The following is a 15,795-nucleotide window of genomic DNA, read 5'->3' as shown; positions in this document are numbered from 1 at the left end:
TTGAAAAAAAAAAACAACACCAACCAAACCAAAATGTGTTTTACTCTCTGTCTCTGCTTTCTCAGCATACAATGGGCAGGAAAGTATGAATTTAAAACATAATACTGACTCTGAGGAGAGCAGCCCGGGTCCGAATTAAGGACGGAGCACCTCCGAATTCTATTAGGGTGTTTATGGCAGACTGTGCCAGGTGCCGCACGTATGAGTTAAAATATCATGTTCTACTTTAGGACAGAGTGATTCCTAAGACACACTAGTTTTTTTGCTCATCATCACTTCCTGGCTCTTCTGTTTCCGTAACACATCTTTATAGGGCCATAACACAGATATTATACATCACGACAAGGTACCTGTGTTCCTCCTGTTGTCTGTACTTCCTTGCCTGGGAGCTTCTGGTTGCTGACAGGAGTCTCCAGTACTGCCACTGTGGCTTGTGATGTAATTACTACACCATGGCCACTCAGAATTATTCACAGTGAGCCTGGAAATCAGAGAGCTCACTGCTTCAGCAATGGCATAGACATGACTTTGAACGTCATCCACACGGAGTTGACTATCCTGTCAATACACAGGAAGTGCGTGGAGGCAGAAACAGTGTTCACCATTCTGTGGAGTCAAACCATTCATCTGAGACCTGTATCCTTGTGTGAAATCACAGTCCAAATTAAACCAAAAACTGTTTGTTGAAGTTACATTTATTGTTCCATGTTAGCACATAGAATACCTTTATATAACGCTAGCTAAAGCATCTTAAAAAAATGGAGGAGAGCATAGAAAACCAAAAGCCACAGTGAGAATGTACATCTGGACAATGCAAACTCAATGCAAACCAACAGGAAAACATTCTCTCCATTTCGTCATGGATCAGTCAGCTTTTCTCACCAGAAACATTCCATTTCTCCATCAGCTAAGCAAAAAAAAAAAACCTTTAATTTGTTAAAACTTATTTTCATATTGCATCATTTCAGGAAGTGCAACTATGTCGATAATCACGAGGGGAGGGAGGAGTCAAAATACACACAATCACTCACATACACACGCACACACACACACGCACACACATGCACGCACACACACGCGCACGCAAATCTTACTTCCATGCAGATACCAGCAATTTGTTAGACTGGAATGATTATACATCAAAATTCAGAATTCCACTTCAGAAAATATCACAAATATTCATTTTCATAAGGGATGGACTAATATAAAATTGGTTGTAGTTAGTACATTAAAGAATTTACAGACTCTGTTACCCTTACTCATGACTTGGCAGTGCATTCCACACCGACCCACATTTTTCCGACCACCGTCGTGGTCACACCCGAAGGACAGCTCCTTCCTCTCCTTGTCTTCCAGTTCACTTACCACAAGAAAGAAAACACCATTTACCCCTTGCATTCAAGACAGGATCGACACAGTGAAATCACTGCAAAATAACTCGGTGTTGTGTGTTCAGAGATATCTACGCAACTAAGGCGAGTGTTTATTTACATGTAGTGCAATGGTGAGGTGGAGAAACGAGCCGAGCTCGAACAGGCAAGAGTGAAAGACGCAAGGGGGGGCTTCCGTAGGCCAGGCGGCTTCAACGAGAGGGAGGGCGCCACCTGGGGGTCAAAGGTCACGACTTGAATATCAGAACGTGAATATGCTTCTCAGCGGTACCCTCGCCTTGCTACTTTAATCAGAGACAGAACAGACAATTTCATTGCCATTTTTGTTTCTCTTTAAAAAAAAAAATAGGCAGAAAAATCATATGATTAACAAAAATAAACATTCCCACTAATCCATCACCAGTGGTTGGGAGATATATGGGGGATATTCTGGTCCAAGCACATCTGTCTGCCCTCTCAACCCAGAATTCGGCAAGATACCCCTTCCTCTGTAGTGGGGTAATCAACGCTCACTTTTCCCCATCCTCCGTTCCACACACAACGATGGCATGGAGGAATCAGGCACTGACAGGAGGCCAGAGGAGCAGGGGGCGAGGAGGCTGTTTTAAGAGGACACCAGATGCAGCACTGTCACAGTAGATATTCACCAGACCGTAAATATCAAAAAAGGACACTAATCCCCGCCCCCAGCCACCCCCACAGAAACAAGGGAAAACAATCACTTAACGGTTTATTTTTTTCTGCTGATCCGACAGCTTCAACAAAGGTAGTATTTTGGAAGTTCTTCCAAGCGTTTTGGGTTTCGGGACCGCAACGATGTGCAAAAGGTAAAATTAGGAGTCTGTATCTAAACCTCTCCAAGATCCAGCTCAGTAAAGATTCCTATAGTCCTACAGTACTCACAACTGCAGCCAAAAAGAAAACCCTCCACTTTCTCATAAAAGTGGCAGCATATTTAAAACACAACCACATGTGCATCATAACAATAAGATAGCAGGTCAGATGGCTGACCTCACAACCCTGTTCCCAAAATCAACCCTGGGGAGACTGAAGGAGAATGGGCACAAGCCAATAGGAGGCGCTATTAATCATGAAACGGACTGCACATAAAACCCCTTCGAACGTTCGCAAACCTCATTATTACTTTTAAAGCAATACTGGATTTCCAGTCCCTCTTGTGTATTCTCTGTAAAGCCAGATCCAGCATCATCATTTGATCTTAAGATCAAAATCCAGCTAGACTTGCACTGTCTTCCATTTACAGTTAAAAACATGGAATTTAAAATTCAGGTAATATAATGTGTTTTTTTTGTGTTAATGCTCATTTCAGCTACAAACTTAAATAATAAACTGCCAACACAGGTAAAATCTTCACTTAGTAAAAAAAAAAAAAAAAAGAACAAAAAGAACTAAAAAAAAAACTTCACTTTTGACCATATTTTGCAATCAGGCCACGCCCCCACTGCCAGTTTGTGTGATGGGAGAAAAAAAAAAAAAAAACAAAGAGAGAGAAAGAAAGAAAAAGAAAAACATGTCACCTCCGGCATTGTAAAGGAGGAGAGAGGCGAAGGCGGGGAACGGAAGCACCCTAGATGAGTGCACAGGTCCTGTCTTTGGGACAGTGTCGTTGCAGGCTGTTGGAGATGAGCTTTCGGTGGGATGGGGGAGGGTGGGCACGTGTTCAGAATGATCCCGCCCACCGTGGGGCGGGGCTGGCCGGGGAGAGGGTGGGGCCTTCATCTCTTCCTGCGGCAGGTGCGCTTGTGGTCGGCGTGCCAGTGCTCCTGCTGGCACTTGATGGAGCAGTAGGAGGTGTTCCAGCAGCAGTGGTACATGGCCTCCTCCTCGCAGTTATAGCACTGCAACAGACGGGACGCAACGTTACTGCAACGTTACCGCAACGCCGCCACAACATCACCAGAGCCGCCCTCACGGCAGGCAGACCTCCAAGCACCAGGGCAGCTGAACTGCCTCAATTGCTCTCCCTCCTTACTCTTCAGGCATGTCAGTTGCCTAACTCAAGAGAGTGAGACACTTCTTCTAATCTAGCATGATGTGTGAGTGAGACCATCTCACTGCTTCTACTCCTGTACAATGTGCGATATCACCCCTACACTTCTAATACAGTGTGATGTGTGAGACCATCCCCCTGCTTCTACCCCAGCATAAAGTGTGAGATCACCCCGACAATTCTATTCTAGTATGACGTGTGACTGAGATCATCTCACTGCTTCTACTCCAACGGGATATGTGAGTGAGACCGTCCCCTTGCCTCTAATGCAATAAAATCTGCAAGGGTGAAACGAAAAAATGTGTGTGTGTGTGTGTGTGTGTGTGTGACCCACCCACTGCTTCTTCTTGGTCTGGGAGATGAGCTGCTTGTGCTGAGCCACCATCTTCTTCACCTCCTCCACCAGCTCCTCCTTGCACTTCTCCTTCACCTGCTTGCACTTCCTCTCCATCTCCGCCTGGACGCTGGACACCGCCTTCGTCACCGCCTGCCTCTTCTCCTCCTCCATCTCTGCCCGCAGCTGGGTGTGAGAAACAGGCCTCATGTTAAAGCCGATGACATTCTGTTACACATTGCACACACTGACAACATTACGGCACACATTACACACAGCTGACGGCATTATGTTACCCATTACGCAAAGTGGTGATGTTACACGTTACACACACTAACAACATCACGTTACACGTTATTCACAGCTGATCACGTTATGTTACACGCCATGCACATTGACAACAACGCGTTACATGTTATACAAAGCAAACATGTTACATGTAACACACTGTAATGACATTATGTTACATGTTAAGGACATTACTCCTTTTTCTGTTCTTTTCACTCTTCACATTTTTGTTACAGTATTATGTGTTTGCATTACTAGCCCTTTTCACACTGTATTACAACCACATTTATATTCTCTGCAGGAACCCCCTGAATATGAGATGCCACATTTCAAAGGGGAAGCAGTGTAGCATACAGGTTAAGGAGCAAGACTCGTAACTGATAGGTTGGCGGTTCAACTCCCCACAGGGGCACTGCTGCTGTACCTTTGGGCGAGGTACTTAACCCAGAATTGCCTCAGTAAACATCTAGCTGTATAAATGGATAACATTGTAAAAGCATGTAACTGATGTAAGTCACTCTGAATAAGAGCGTCTGCTAAATGCCAATTATGTAATGTAAATAATGTAATAAATTTATATCTGAAAACCAAGTTGCTTTGCTTTTCTGTGTGGTGACACAGACAGACTCCTCACCTTCTCCAGCGCCTCCCTGACCGCCCTCTCCGTCTCGCGCTTGTTGTCGGCCTTCATCATCTCCTTGACGTCGTTGAAGATCTTGGTGTACTTCTCGTGGCACATGTTCTGGCAGGCCCCGTCGTTGCTGGTCTGGGTGGCGCGGTGCAGCGTGCGGGGCGAGGCCGTGCCCGCCCGCTTCGTCTGGGTGGCGACCGAGAACTTCTCCGTCTGGTGGGGCGTGGTCGGGATCTCCTGGCTAGAGCTCACCGCCTCCACCTCCGGCTCGGGGTCCTGGGAAGGGTCGAAGGTCACCTGAAGGTTACCTGACCCACACTCTGTACATGTAAGCATGCACTGACAGGGCTGTTTCATTCTGCTCCAGATCATTTGCCACTTGCCACATGTTCGTGTTACCAGATTGCAACTGATGACACAAACAAACCATGAATGAGAACTGATTGTCTGGTAGCAGCTGAAGGCATTCTGGTTTTTACAGGCACTGCTCCTTTAACCCTTTTGCGCGTAACTTATTTTATGCTGTGTAGCGCGCGTGTTATGTTACATGGTTCGTTATGTTTTCATTAGCATTATTAAGCTTCTCATAGTCTTCACCGCCGCATTTGCTATACTTTTCAATGTTAAATTGCTGCTCCCTCAAAGCTAATATTAGCTAGAATTTTTCCAACCTAGTTTTCTAATCGCACCGGTTGGACCGTACGTGTGAAAGGGTTAAGAGGAGTGGGTGGGACTCTCTTTTAGTGTACCTGTACAGGAACTTAGGAGACACCTTTCAAATGAGTTTCAGTCGTTTTGCACTGTTCAGCTGACACATGAATCAGAAATGGCTTGGGACTGAACAGTCAGCGGACAGTAAGCAATTGTTTCAGTTCCGAAGCTCAAATCTTGAGGGAACTTTGCAGCATGTCCCCTGGGAAGCCAAACACGATTCCTACCAGCCTGCTGCATATTGACCTTGCTTAACTGGCCTAATTAGTCATTAGTAATTATTACACAGCACATATTAAGCTGTGACGCGTCAGTTAATTTATCCAAGAAAAAAAAAACATACAGCAAAATGGAGAAAGGAACTGGGCACCCAATGCACTGACCTCTTCTTTGGGTTCGGGGTGTTGCCCGCGGCGACCTCTCTTGGCTTTGGGCTCCTGGTTGACCTTGAGCTGTGGAACGGCAGAACAGGGCAGGTGAGCACACCTCTGGACATAACGGTCTAACTGCTGTGCGACTCCACAATCCTACACTGGAGTGGGGTTTGTTTTCTTCAAGTGAGACGGAGCTTTCAATGTGCACTAAGCTGAATATCTGGACGATATATACACTATCTTCGATCACATGCTGTCGACGCAGTAGCAGGTGATATCTCACTCTGAATGAGTGCAGGTTTCCCAGCACAGAGCCACTGCTCTGTGACCCTCTGACCTCCACGACACAATGCACTCAGTGTCCCTGCAACACAGCGGCAAGCAAATTCTTTACGTCAGTGACTTAAATGCACACAGGTATGTTCTAAGTACGTGATAGCATGACATCATCCTTTTCCTTCCTGTCTGGTTTGGAAAAGCCGGTCATTAGTTAATCCCTCGCTTCAATGGCAATACTCCTTGATAACATTAATATCAGGCTGTTAGGCTTGGTATTTTAAATTCATTACAGAGAGGAGGCGCCACTAATTAACACTTTACTGCAGCTAATATAATCAATCAGCACCCCACGGTAATTAAAGATTATGATGATAGGCTGATGCTTCTCATTCCATTTGATTTTGATTCAGCAAAACACTGTGAGCACCCTGTTATTATGCACATAAGGTTCTCCTTTTTCATACCGAAATACGTTATTAATCTGAATATTCATGTACTGCATGATGCAATAAGAACAAATGAACTGTAACTGATTTCAATGACAGCCAGCAGAGGGAGCCATTCAGCTGACACTGCCACAGCGAGACAACACGCTGTCTCTAAGGTACGATTTAAGCAGGTCCAACAAGCAAGGTAATAATAATAATAATAATAATAATAATAGCTTATCGCTGCTGGTACAGAGAGGCACAGGTATCTCACCTGCTCGCTGCTGGTATAGAAACTGGTATCTCACCTGCTTGCTGCTGATATAGAAACTGGTATCTCACCTGCTCGCTGCTGGTATAGAAACTGGTATCTCACCTGCTTGCTGCTGATATAGAAACTGGTATCTCACCTGCTTGCTGCTGGTATAGAAACTGGTATCTCACCTGCCTGTTGCTGATATAGAGACAAATATTTCACCTGCCTGTTGCTGTTATAGAAACTGGTATCTCACCTGCCTGTTGCTGATATAGAGACAAATATTTCACCTGCCTGTTGCTGTTATAGAAACTGGTATCTCACCTGCCTGTTGCTGGTATAGAAACTGGTATCTCACCTGCCTGTTGCTGGTATAGAGACAGGTATCTCACCTGCCTGTTGCTGGTATAGAAACTGGTATCTCACCTGCTCGCTGCTGGTATAGAAACTGGTATCTCACCTGCCTGTTGCTGGTATAGAAACTGGTATCTCACCTGCCTGTTGCTGGTATAGAGACTGGTATCTCACCTGCTCGCTGCTGGTACAGAAACAGGTATCTCACCTGCCTGTTGCTGGTATAGAAACAGGTATCTCACCTGCCTGTTGCTGGTATAGAGACAGGTATCTCACCTGCTCGCTGCTGGTATAGAGACAGGTATCTCACCTGCTCACTGCTGGTATAGAGACAGGTATCTCACCTGCTCGCTGCTGGTATAGAGACAGGTATCTCACCTGCTCGCTGCTGGTATAGAGACAGGTATCTCACCTGCTCGCTGCTGGTATAGAAACAGGTATCTCACCTGCTTGTTGCTGGTACAGAGACAGGTATCTCACCTGCCTGTTGCTGGTACAGAGAGGCACAGGTATCTCACCTGCCTGTTGCTGGTACAGAGAGGCACAGGTATCTCACCTGCCTGTTGCTGGTATAGAGACAGGTATCTCACCTGCTCACTGCTGGTATAGATACAGGTATCTCACCTGCTCGCTGCTGGTACAGACAGGCACAGGTATCTCACCTGCTCGCTGCTGGTGGAGGAGATGCCGGACTCGGCCTCCTCCTCGTGCCGGTCCTCGGGGGCGCTCTTGCCCTTCCAGAAGCGGCCCTCCCTCAGGAAGCGCTGGTGCAGCTCCAGCTCCTCGCAGGCCTTCTTCCAGCCCGTGCTGCGCTTCACCTGCAGCTGCTGTGCGCTCACCTGGATCTCCTGCGTGTTCTCCGCCGGGATCCACGCCCTGCGGGCGGCACAGAGGCAGACACACCGGTGGTGTGATGGCGCTATTGCTAACACACACGCTAATGCTAACACGCACGCTAATGCTAACACGCACGCTAATGCTAACTCGGATGCTTATGCTAACGCCAATGCTAATGTGCTTACTTACATGCTAACATAAAAAAGCTCACTGTAAGAACCGCTGACACACACCTGAATGTGCTCGGTAATGTGCTTACACTTCTCTAAAACCCTGTTCAGTTTAAAAGCTCAAATGGGCCCTGATGCAGAGACGTCTGATGCTAACGTGCATGCTAAACTGCGTGTTAACATGATTACTATTCACAAAAACCAGCTCCCTGTAAGAGCCAAAACCGAGGGCCCGACACACAGAGAACCCCCCTCACCGTGAATAGCACGCTTGCTCAAGTGCTCACCATCCCCAAAGTTTGGAAGAACTCAAACTGACCCGAACACTGTTAGTAACAGCCAAAAAATGACACACGGTAAAACTGGAGAAAGAGAAACTGGCCTATCCAAGCGTCACATAGTTTCCTGAAAACTCATCACTGACGTGTGGGAATTTTTATGAGGGGGAAATGTATTTTTTATGCATGTTGCTAACGGTAATGCACGTTTCCCAGAAGCAGATTCCGCAGTTAGTACACCAAGTGCCCTGGTACAGGCTTCATAAGTATTTCAATCAATGAAAGAATAATTATGTTGAATACTGATAAATATATGATTTGAGAAGAAATATCCAAAGAAATATGGCAACCTGCACAGACATCCATGCGAATTGAGGCTTATTTAATTATCTGTTATCTGTCCGTGAACGAGCACAGATAAAGTAGCAGATGGTACACACAGGTCACATCCAATATGGCCGCCTAGCTCTTGCAGACCTTAAAGTGGAATGGTCTTCTGGTTGAAACAATGCTCCTTTTTTACTGTATCACCCATTTCGGAGTTGGCTGTGTCTGCACCCCACGCTGACGGGATTAGACCCTCTCACTGCAGTGGTGAGACGAACTCCAGAGCCCCCCCCCGCCCCGCCTCTAAGGAAGTGCGGTTTAGAGCCCTTCGTTTTCTTTTAAGGAAATGACCCTCAAGGCCTGTGTAAACAGGGCTATGATCCCCCCCACATCTGGAACTGATCACGACTGTGTCCCGAATCACACTCACACTCCCTCTCTCTCTCTCTCTCTCACACACACTCACACTCCCTCTCTCTCTCTCTCTCTCTCACACACACTCACACTCCCTCTCTCTTTCACACACTCACACTCACCCTCTCTCACACGCACTCACACTCCCTCTCTCTCTCTCTCTCTCTCACACACACTCACACTCCCTCTCTCTTTCACACACTCACACTCACCCTCTCTCACACGCACTCACACTCCCTCTCTCTCTCTCACACACTCACACTCGCTCTCTCTCTCACACACTCACCCTCTCTCTCACACACACTCACACTCCCTCTCTCTCTCACACACACACTCACACTCCCTGTCTCTCTCTCTCTCACACACACACTCACACTCCCTCTCTCTCTCTCTCTCTCTCTCTCACACACACTCACACTCCCTCTCTCTCTCTCTCTCACACACACACACTCACACTCGCTCTCTCTCTCTTTCACACACTCACACTCACCCTCTCTCACACGCACTCACACTCCCTCTCTCTCTCTCACACACTCACACTCGCTCTCTCTCTCACACACTCACCCTCTCTCTCACACACACTCACACTCCCTCTCTCTCTCACACACACACTCACACTCCCTGTCTCTCTCTCTCTCACACACACACTCACACTCCCTCTCTCTCTCTAACACACTCACACTCCCTCTCTCTCTCTCTCTCTCACACACACTCACACTCCCTCTCTCTCTCTCTCTCACACACACACTCACACTCCCTCTCTCTCTCTCTCTCACACACACACTCACACTCCCTCTCTCTCTCTCACACGCACTCACACTCCCTCTCTCTCTCTCACACACTCACACTCGCTCTCTCTCTCACACACTCACCCTCTCTCTCACACACACTCACACTCCCTCACACACACTCACACTTGCTGTCTCTCTCACACACATACGCACTCACACTCACTCTCTCTCTCACACACACACTCACACTCGCTCTCTCTCTCTCACACACTCACACTCATACTCGCTCTCTCTCTCTCTTTCACACATTCACTCTCTCACACACACTCACACTCGCTCTCTCTCTCACACACACTCTCTCTCTCTCTCTCACACACACGCTGTCTCTGTCTCTATCTCTATCCCTAACGCACACGCTTTTTTCCTCACTAATTCCCCCTCTCTCTCATTCTCTCTCACTTCTCCTTCTTTCCCTCTCTCTCCTCTGGCACATTCTCATATCTACCCCTCCAGTCACTCACTCCCTCTCTCCCTTCCTCCCTCACTCAAGACCAAGTTCAAAATGGCTTACTGGCATAACCGACCACACAGCATGTACTGCCACAGCATTAACAATAGATCACAGCACAGAGTAAAATGGAGAACATTCACATGTGTGGCATGGATTTCCCTCCTTTGGTGGGTGTCTTGGTGGTCCCTGTCCCCCAGGCTCTGACAGGCAGCTGTGTGCTTCACTGCCAGAATAATGCCTCTCCAAAGAGGATGGAAAGTGGTTCAGCATTAATCAATTTAGAAAATGTGGAATGGGGCAAGAAGTATTTCCTTATGTGGCTGTCTCTCTCTCCCTCAGTCTCTTTCTCTCCCCAGCATTGCTTCTTTTACCCAGTCTCCCTTCTCTCCTGCCCCCCCTCCCTCTCTCTCCCTCTCTCTCTCTGTCTCTGTCTCTCTCTCTCTCTCTCCTTCTGTCTCTCTCTCTCTCCCTCTCCCTCCTCCCTCCCTCTCTCTCTTTCTCTCTCTCTCTCTCTCCTTCTGTCTCTCTCTCTCCCTCTCCCTCTCTCTCCCTCCTCCCTCCCTCTCTCTCTTTCTCTCTCTCTCTCTCTCTCTCTCTCTCCCTCCCTCACCTCTGATGTTGGTGACCGAAGAACCGGACGTCCACCTGGTTGTGTTCCCTCTGCAGGACCTTTGCAGGCCAGTAGCCGAAGCCCTTCATCTTGGCCCAGACGAGCTCGTGACCGGGTGCCTGAGCCCACACAGGAAGGAAGGAGACATTTTCACCCCCTGTGTGTACAGTGCTTCCACACAAACTGAACGATATGGCAGCTTCACATTTCCTACAGGAACTGGAACTCTAAACTGTAACTGTGCAGAGACAGAAGCTTAACTAAGCATTAAGTGTCAGACTGTGCTTGTAACATTTGCACACGGACGGTTGCTATTCCTTATCACAGCAGTGGCATTGTAATGTGGAGGTGACAGAGAAGAGCACTGGAATACGGAGACATCGCCCCCTGCTGACAGTCCTCCGGGGTGATGGTACTGACACTAGCCACCTGTGTTCGGTCCCCCAGCAGCCCAGCAAGCAGCCACACAGGCGGCCACACTCAGAAAAACAGACATGCCCTGGTACTCACGCACGGGTAGCAGAACCAGTTATCGGGCCGGGCGTTGGACATGTAGAAACAGGTTTTACACAGCTGGAGCTCATTCAGCTGAGGGAGAGAGAGAGAGAGAGAGAGAGAGAGAGAGAGAGAGAGAGAGAGAGAGAGAGAGAGAGAGGGCTCTCAGTTAATGACTAATGACCAATGGTTTATAATGCAGTTATACCTGAGTGATTTCTGTGCTGGATAATACTGCTGTATTTACCTACATGTGACAGGCTATACAGTACTCGCTTACGTGATATTTGTAACATACTCTCTGTAGGTTATGTGAGAGATAGATCAAAACATGAGAGGCTAAAATCACCTCACAGATGTTACTTTCGCACTGTATTGCAGGGGTCATGCAGGCGGTTTACCTCGTGGCAGGTGTCGCTGTACAGCAACCTCGCTATCTCGGCCTGGTCGCTGTGCACTGCGGTGACAACAACACGTTTGCGGTCATGTTCGAGTTACGCTACAACGTGGCGCTTTCTTTCAGAATCAGGTTTTCCTGTTAAGAGTCGTTATGGAAGTTACAATACGGCACTCCACCATTACTGTCAGGGAGTTCATCTTATCATCAGCGGACGGCAGGCTTGGATCCTAGAAAACTGCTGCTGTAGCCTTGACTAAAACAGTTAACCTTATTTGCTTTGGTAAATGTGCAGCTGCATAAAACTACATGGTAGGATCCAGCATCTAGACTGTCCTGACCAATTAATGTAATGTAACAATGTGATTACTGTTTTCCAGTAAAAGCAATCACTTCTCACCTCCATACAGAATGGCTGTGTTGTGTACAATCAGCTGGGCGTCAGCTTTGAACTCTTCGAAGTTCTTATACTTCCCTTCAGTGACGTTCTGCAAGCAAACAGAGCCTTGTTGACAGGACGCAGTGCAGCGGGAGACCACCAGAGGGTAGTGTACTTCACCGCTGTCCACCATCCTAACCAGTGGTCCTCAAAGTAAATTATCCTTGGGCGTAAATTTGCCCTCATCGGAGTGCCGCTAAGCTCCCACCATTTAGGCGTCTGATATTCAATCAAATTCCCTGCCTTAAACTCTAAAGCATGTCAATGATGCTTCTTTAATGGGCCACACAATATCCTCAGGAGGACTGGAAAAATCCACACATAAGGCCCAACGCCAACAGGCAGTATAAAGTCAGAGCCTCTGGGCCCGGGGGAGACTCTCACCTCTTGTATATCGGAGACATCCAGCGCTGTGTGGATTAGCCGCTGGTACTTCGGGTGTTTGGAGTATTTCACTTTTTTATTTAAGTCTATGGCCTGGTGAGAAGGAAAACCACAGGGACAGGTCTTTTAAAATCCGCTACGAAATCCGGTGAAAGTGAGGAGAGAGCAGGGCCCGTGCTCAGCCTGGAGTCACTTTGGTGGATCCCCTCACTGCCGCCGTCTGCTACCCCAGCATCGTCCCTCTGGCCCACCTGGTGGTGAGCATGTTCTGTCCAGCAGGAAGTCATGTATGCTACAGCTCCAAAGAAGTGCATGCTGGGAAACACTGCGCGCACAAACACACACACACACACACACACACACACACACACACACACACAAGCTCACACTGCGCGCACACACACACACACACACACAAACTCACACTCGCGCACACACACACACACACACACACGCACACACACACACACACACACACACAAGCTCACACTGCGCGCACACACACACACACACACACACACACACACACACACACACACACAAGCTCACACTGCGCGCACACACACACACACACACACACACACACACACACACAAGCTCACACTGCGCGCACACACACACACACAAACTCGCACTCGCGCACACACACACACACACACACACACACACACACAAACTCACACTCGCGCACACACACACACACACACACAAACTCACACTCGCGCACACACACACACACACAACAACACCCGACGGCACAGACCGGGAAAACAGCTCCACGGAGAGCGGCCCCAAGGTGCGACCGTGCTGTGACTCTCAGAACGTGAGCACACGCGAGAACACGCAAGCGCACACGGGAACACGCAAGCGCACACGGGAGAACACGCAAGCGCACACGGGAACACGCAAGCGCACACGGGAGAACACGCACGCGCACACGGGAACACGCAAGCGCACACGGGAGAACACGCAAGCGCACACGGGAGAACACGCAAGCGCACACGGGAGAACACGCAAGCGCACACGGGAACACTCACCCTCTCCTTCATCCTCTGGACGATGAACCTCAGGTACGTGCTCATTTCCTGCTTGTTTAAGTTCTTCTTTTTGCTCCCCTGTGGGGGAAAAAGGGGGAGAAAAAAAAAGAAACAAAATGAAGCAATAGCACTGGAATTGCTGAGTCATCTGGCCCTGAATTCAGATCCTGGGGGTTTCACCGTTTGTGAAGTACGTTGTTCGCTGATTAATTACTGAATATAAAAATATGTAAATCATCAGGCAGCTCGTACTGCTCAATCTCTCACGCTAGGGATCGGGGGAAAACTTCAAGCCTGTTACGGGCTCCTGAGTGGCTTAGTGGATAAAGATGTCTGAAGTGTAGGCTGAGCCTTATGGCCCGGGTTCGAAAGCTACTGTGTCATTTGCTAGCAACTACCATGTTCCCACAGCTGTGGGACATATCGGCATTGTTCCACGAGGGATAGGGGAGGGTAGGTCAGTCAGGGTTTCCCTGTCGCACTGCTCTCAGTAACCACAACCACACTCTCAGTGTCACAAATGCCTGTGAGTTGCTTGGATAGTGTCAGCGGAGCAGTACTTATCCTCCAACTGGCACCCACTCTGCTGTGGTGCATCGTGGGACTTGTAGTGCGAGAAACACCCACTGGCTACGTGCGAGTGATTCAGAAGACTGTATACTGTAGTGTATGGGGAGTACTGTAGTGTGAACTGCCAGGGTAATGTGTCAATGGAAAAGGTCACACTATTAAAATCTGGCCTTCTGCCACCCCAGCCTCTTTCACACAAGGTGGCTGATTGGTTATAGTCCTGTGAGTCCCACACGCCTCTGAGCCAGGAAAAAGGGAATTTTCTGGGCTTTTCCTTCTTTCAGGTGCTTGGTAGCACTTGGTAGCCGTATCATCTTGTCACCAGCAAGCAGTACCTTAAGGCTCAACCATGAGGGCGAAGAAGGCTGGACTGAAACAGTGCGATTTTTCAGGAAGAAGTATCCAATCAAACGCTAGTTACATTCCCTGATGGGCAAGCTCAGGGGGCGGGGCCTACCTTACACACAGCGCACTGCCATTGGCCGGCGCCGTCGCGGGGCTTGTACTCCTCAGACAGACATTTGAGGTGGTAGACCCGGAAGCAGTTGTCACACAGCAGCACATCCCCAGGTAGGTGGCACTCAAAGCAGTACCAGTCGTGGCTCTCCGCCTCCCAGTCCTGGGAAAAGAAGGCACAGGGGAATTCTCACCCCCCCTCTGACCGCCTGCCCATCTGCCGGTCAGCTGGCCCCGCCCACCGGCCCGTCAGCTGGCTCCGCGTACCCACCCCTCAACTGGCTCCGCTCATCCAGACACCAACTGGCCCCACCCACCTGTCAGCTGATTCAGCCCACTTTTCTTCCAATAGTGCCTTGGGCCCCCTCTGGCCGGCCCCCCTGTTTCTATACACCAATCCATGGACTACAGCACCAGGATGCCACCACAACAGTGCCTACATCTCTAAGCGTCCCCAGATATGCCAACAGGCCTCAACCATCATATCCACAGCCAGGATACATGCCATTTCATTGAGAGCAGCTACACAGTTTATACGTGACTAATGCATGAGTCCAGAGAACATCAAATCCCACACACTGATATACAAAAAAGCTGTGGCTGAAACCCATGATGACCAAACATTACGTTGTCTGTCTGCCCTTTTACAAAAATGTTCATGAAACATTCACAGCTCTAATAATGAAAAAAAATCAATTCAGTCACTAAACTTCAATTCTTACATTCCCTTGGCTTTCACTACCTCTCTGTTACAGCTCCCACACCCTTTTAAAATCTGTACTTTAAGGAAGGCTTCATTCCAGCCAATAAAAAAAGGACATTTTCACCCTGAAAAGCCACTCGTTACATTTATTCATTTAATTCGTACCCCAGAATCCTAAGCACACAGACAATAGGTGGCTTCAAGAAGTCTCTAAGGCCTTCTCTAAGCTACTGACAGGCTGCACACACACTCGGGACCACAGCGTACAACCTAAAAACAATGCGGATAAATGTCATGCATATCCCGGTCATCTTCACGCGCGATTTCAGCTAAGAAACATCTCTGAGGAACAGAGAGAGGGGTACGAACTGGAGTCGGA

The 15,795-nt window shown here is 48.3% G+C and overlaps 1 protein-coding gene across 2 annotated transcripts in view; it reads right to left on the bottom strand.

Moving 5' to 3' along the window:
• Nucleotides 1-2,923: 2,923 nt before the first annotated feature.
• Nucleotides 2,924-15,795, bottom strand: part of LOC118795332 (zinc finger MYND domain-containing protein 11-like) — a 29,919-nt gene continuing 17,047 nt past the window's right edge. For both annotated transcript variants that reach the window (XM_036553747.1, XM_036553757.1), the window contains 12 exons: nucleotides 14,715-14,876; nucleotides 13,688-13,765; nucleotides 12,651-12,743; nucleotides 12,228-12,315; nucleotides 11,832-11,887; nucleotides 11,446-11,523; nucleotides 10,936-11,054; nucleotides 7,720-7,933; nucleotides 5,750-5,818; nucleotides 4,659-4,931; nucleotides 3,737-3,922; nucleotides 2,924-3,250 (listed from right to left, as the gene is read on the bottom strand). In XM_036553747.1, the coding sequence (XP_036409640.1) occupies nucleotides 3,128-3,250; nucleotides 3,737-3,922; nucleotides 4,659-4,931; nucleotides 5,750-5,818; nucleotides 7,720-7,933; nucleotides 10,936-11,054; nucleotides 11,446-11,523; nucleotides 11,832-11,887; nucleotides 12,228-12,315; nucleotides 12,651-12,743; nucleotides 13,688-13,765; nucleotides 14,715-14,876 (1,539 nt within the window). In that variant the 3' untranslated portion in view covers nucleotides 2,924-3,127. The remainder of the gene's footprint in view (nucleotides 3,251-3,736; nucleotides 3,923-4,658; nucleotides 4,932-5,749; nucleotides 5,819-7,719; nucleotides 7,934-10,935; nucleotides 11,055-11,445; nucleotides 11,524-11,831; nucleotides 11,888-12,227; nucleotides 12,316-12,650; nucleotides 12,744-13,687; nucleotides 13,766-14,714; nucleotides 14,877-15,795) is intronic.

This window comes from Megalops cyprinoides, chromosome 2, assembly GCF_013368585.1.
Source record: "Megalops cyprinoides isolate fMegCyp1 chromosome 2, fMegCyp1.pri, whole genome shotgun sequence".
Taxonomy (NCBI): domain Eukaryota; kingdom Metazoa; phylum Chordata; class Actinopteri; order Elopiformes; family Megalopidae; genus Megalops; species Megalops cyprinoides.
The sequence above is the reverse complement of the archived record's forward strand: the minus strand, read 5'-3'. Positions and strand labels throughout refer to the sequence as shown.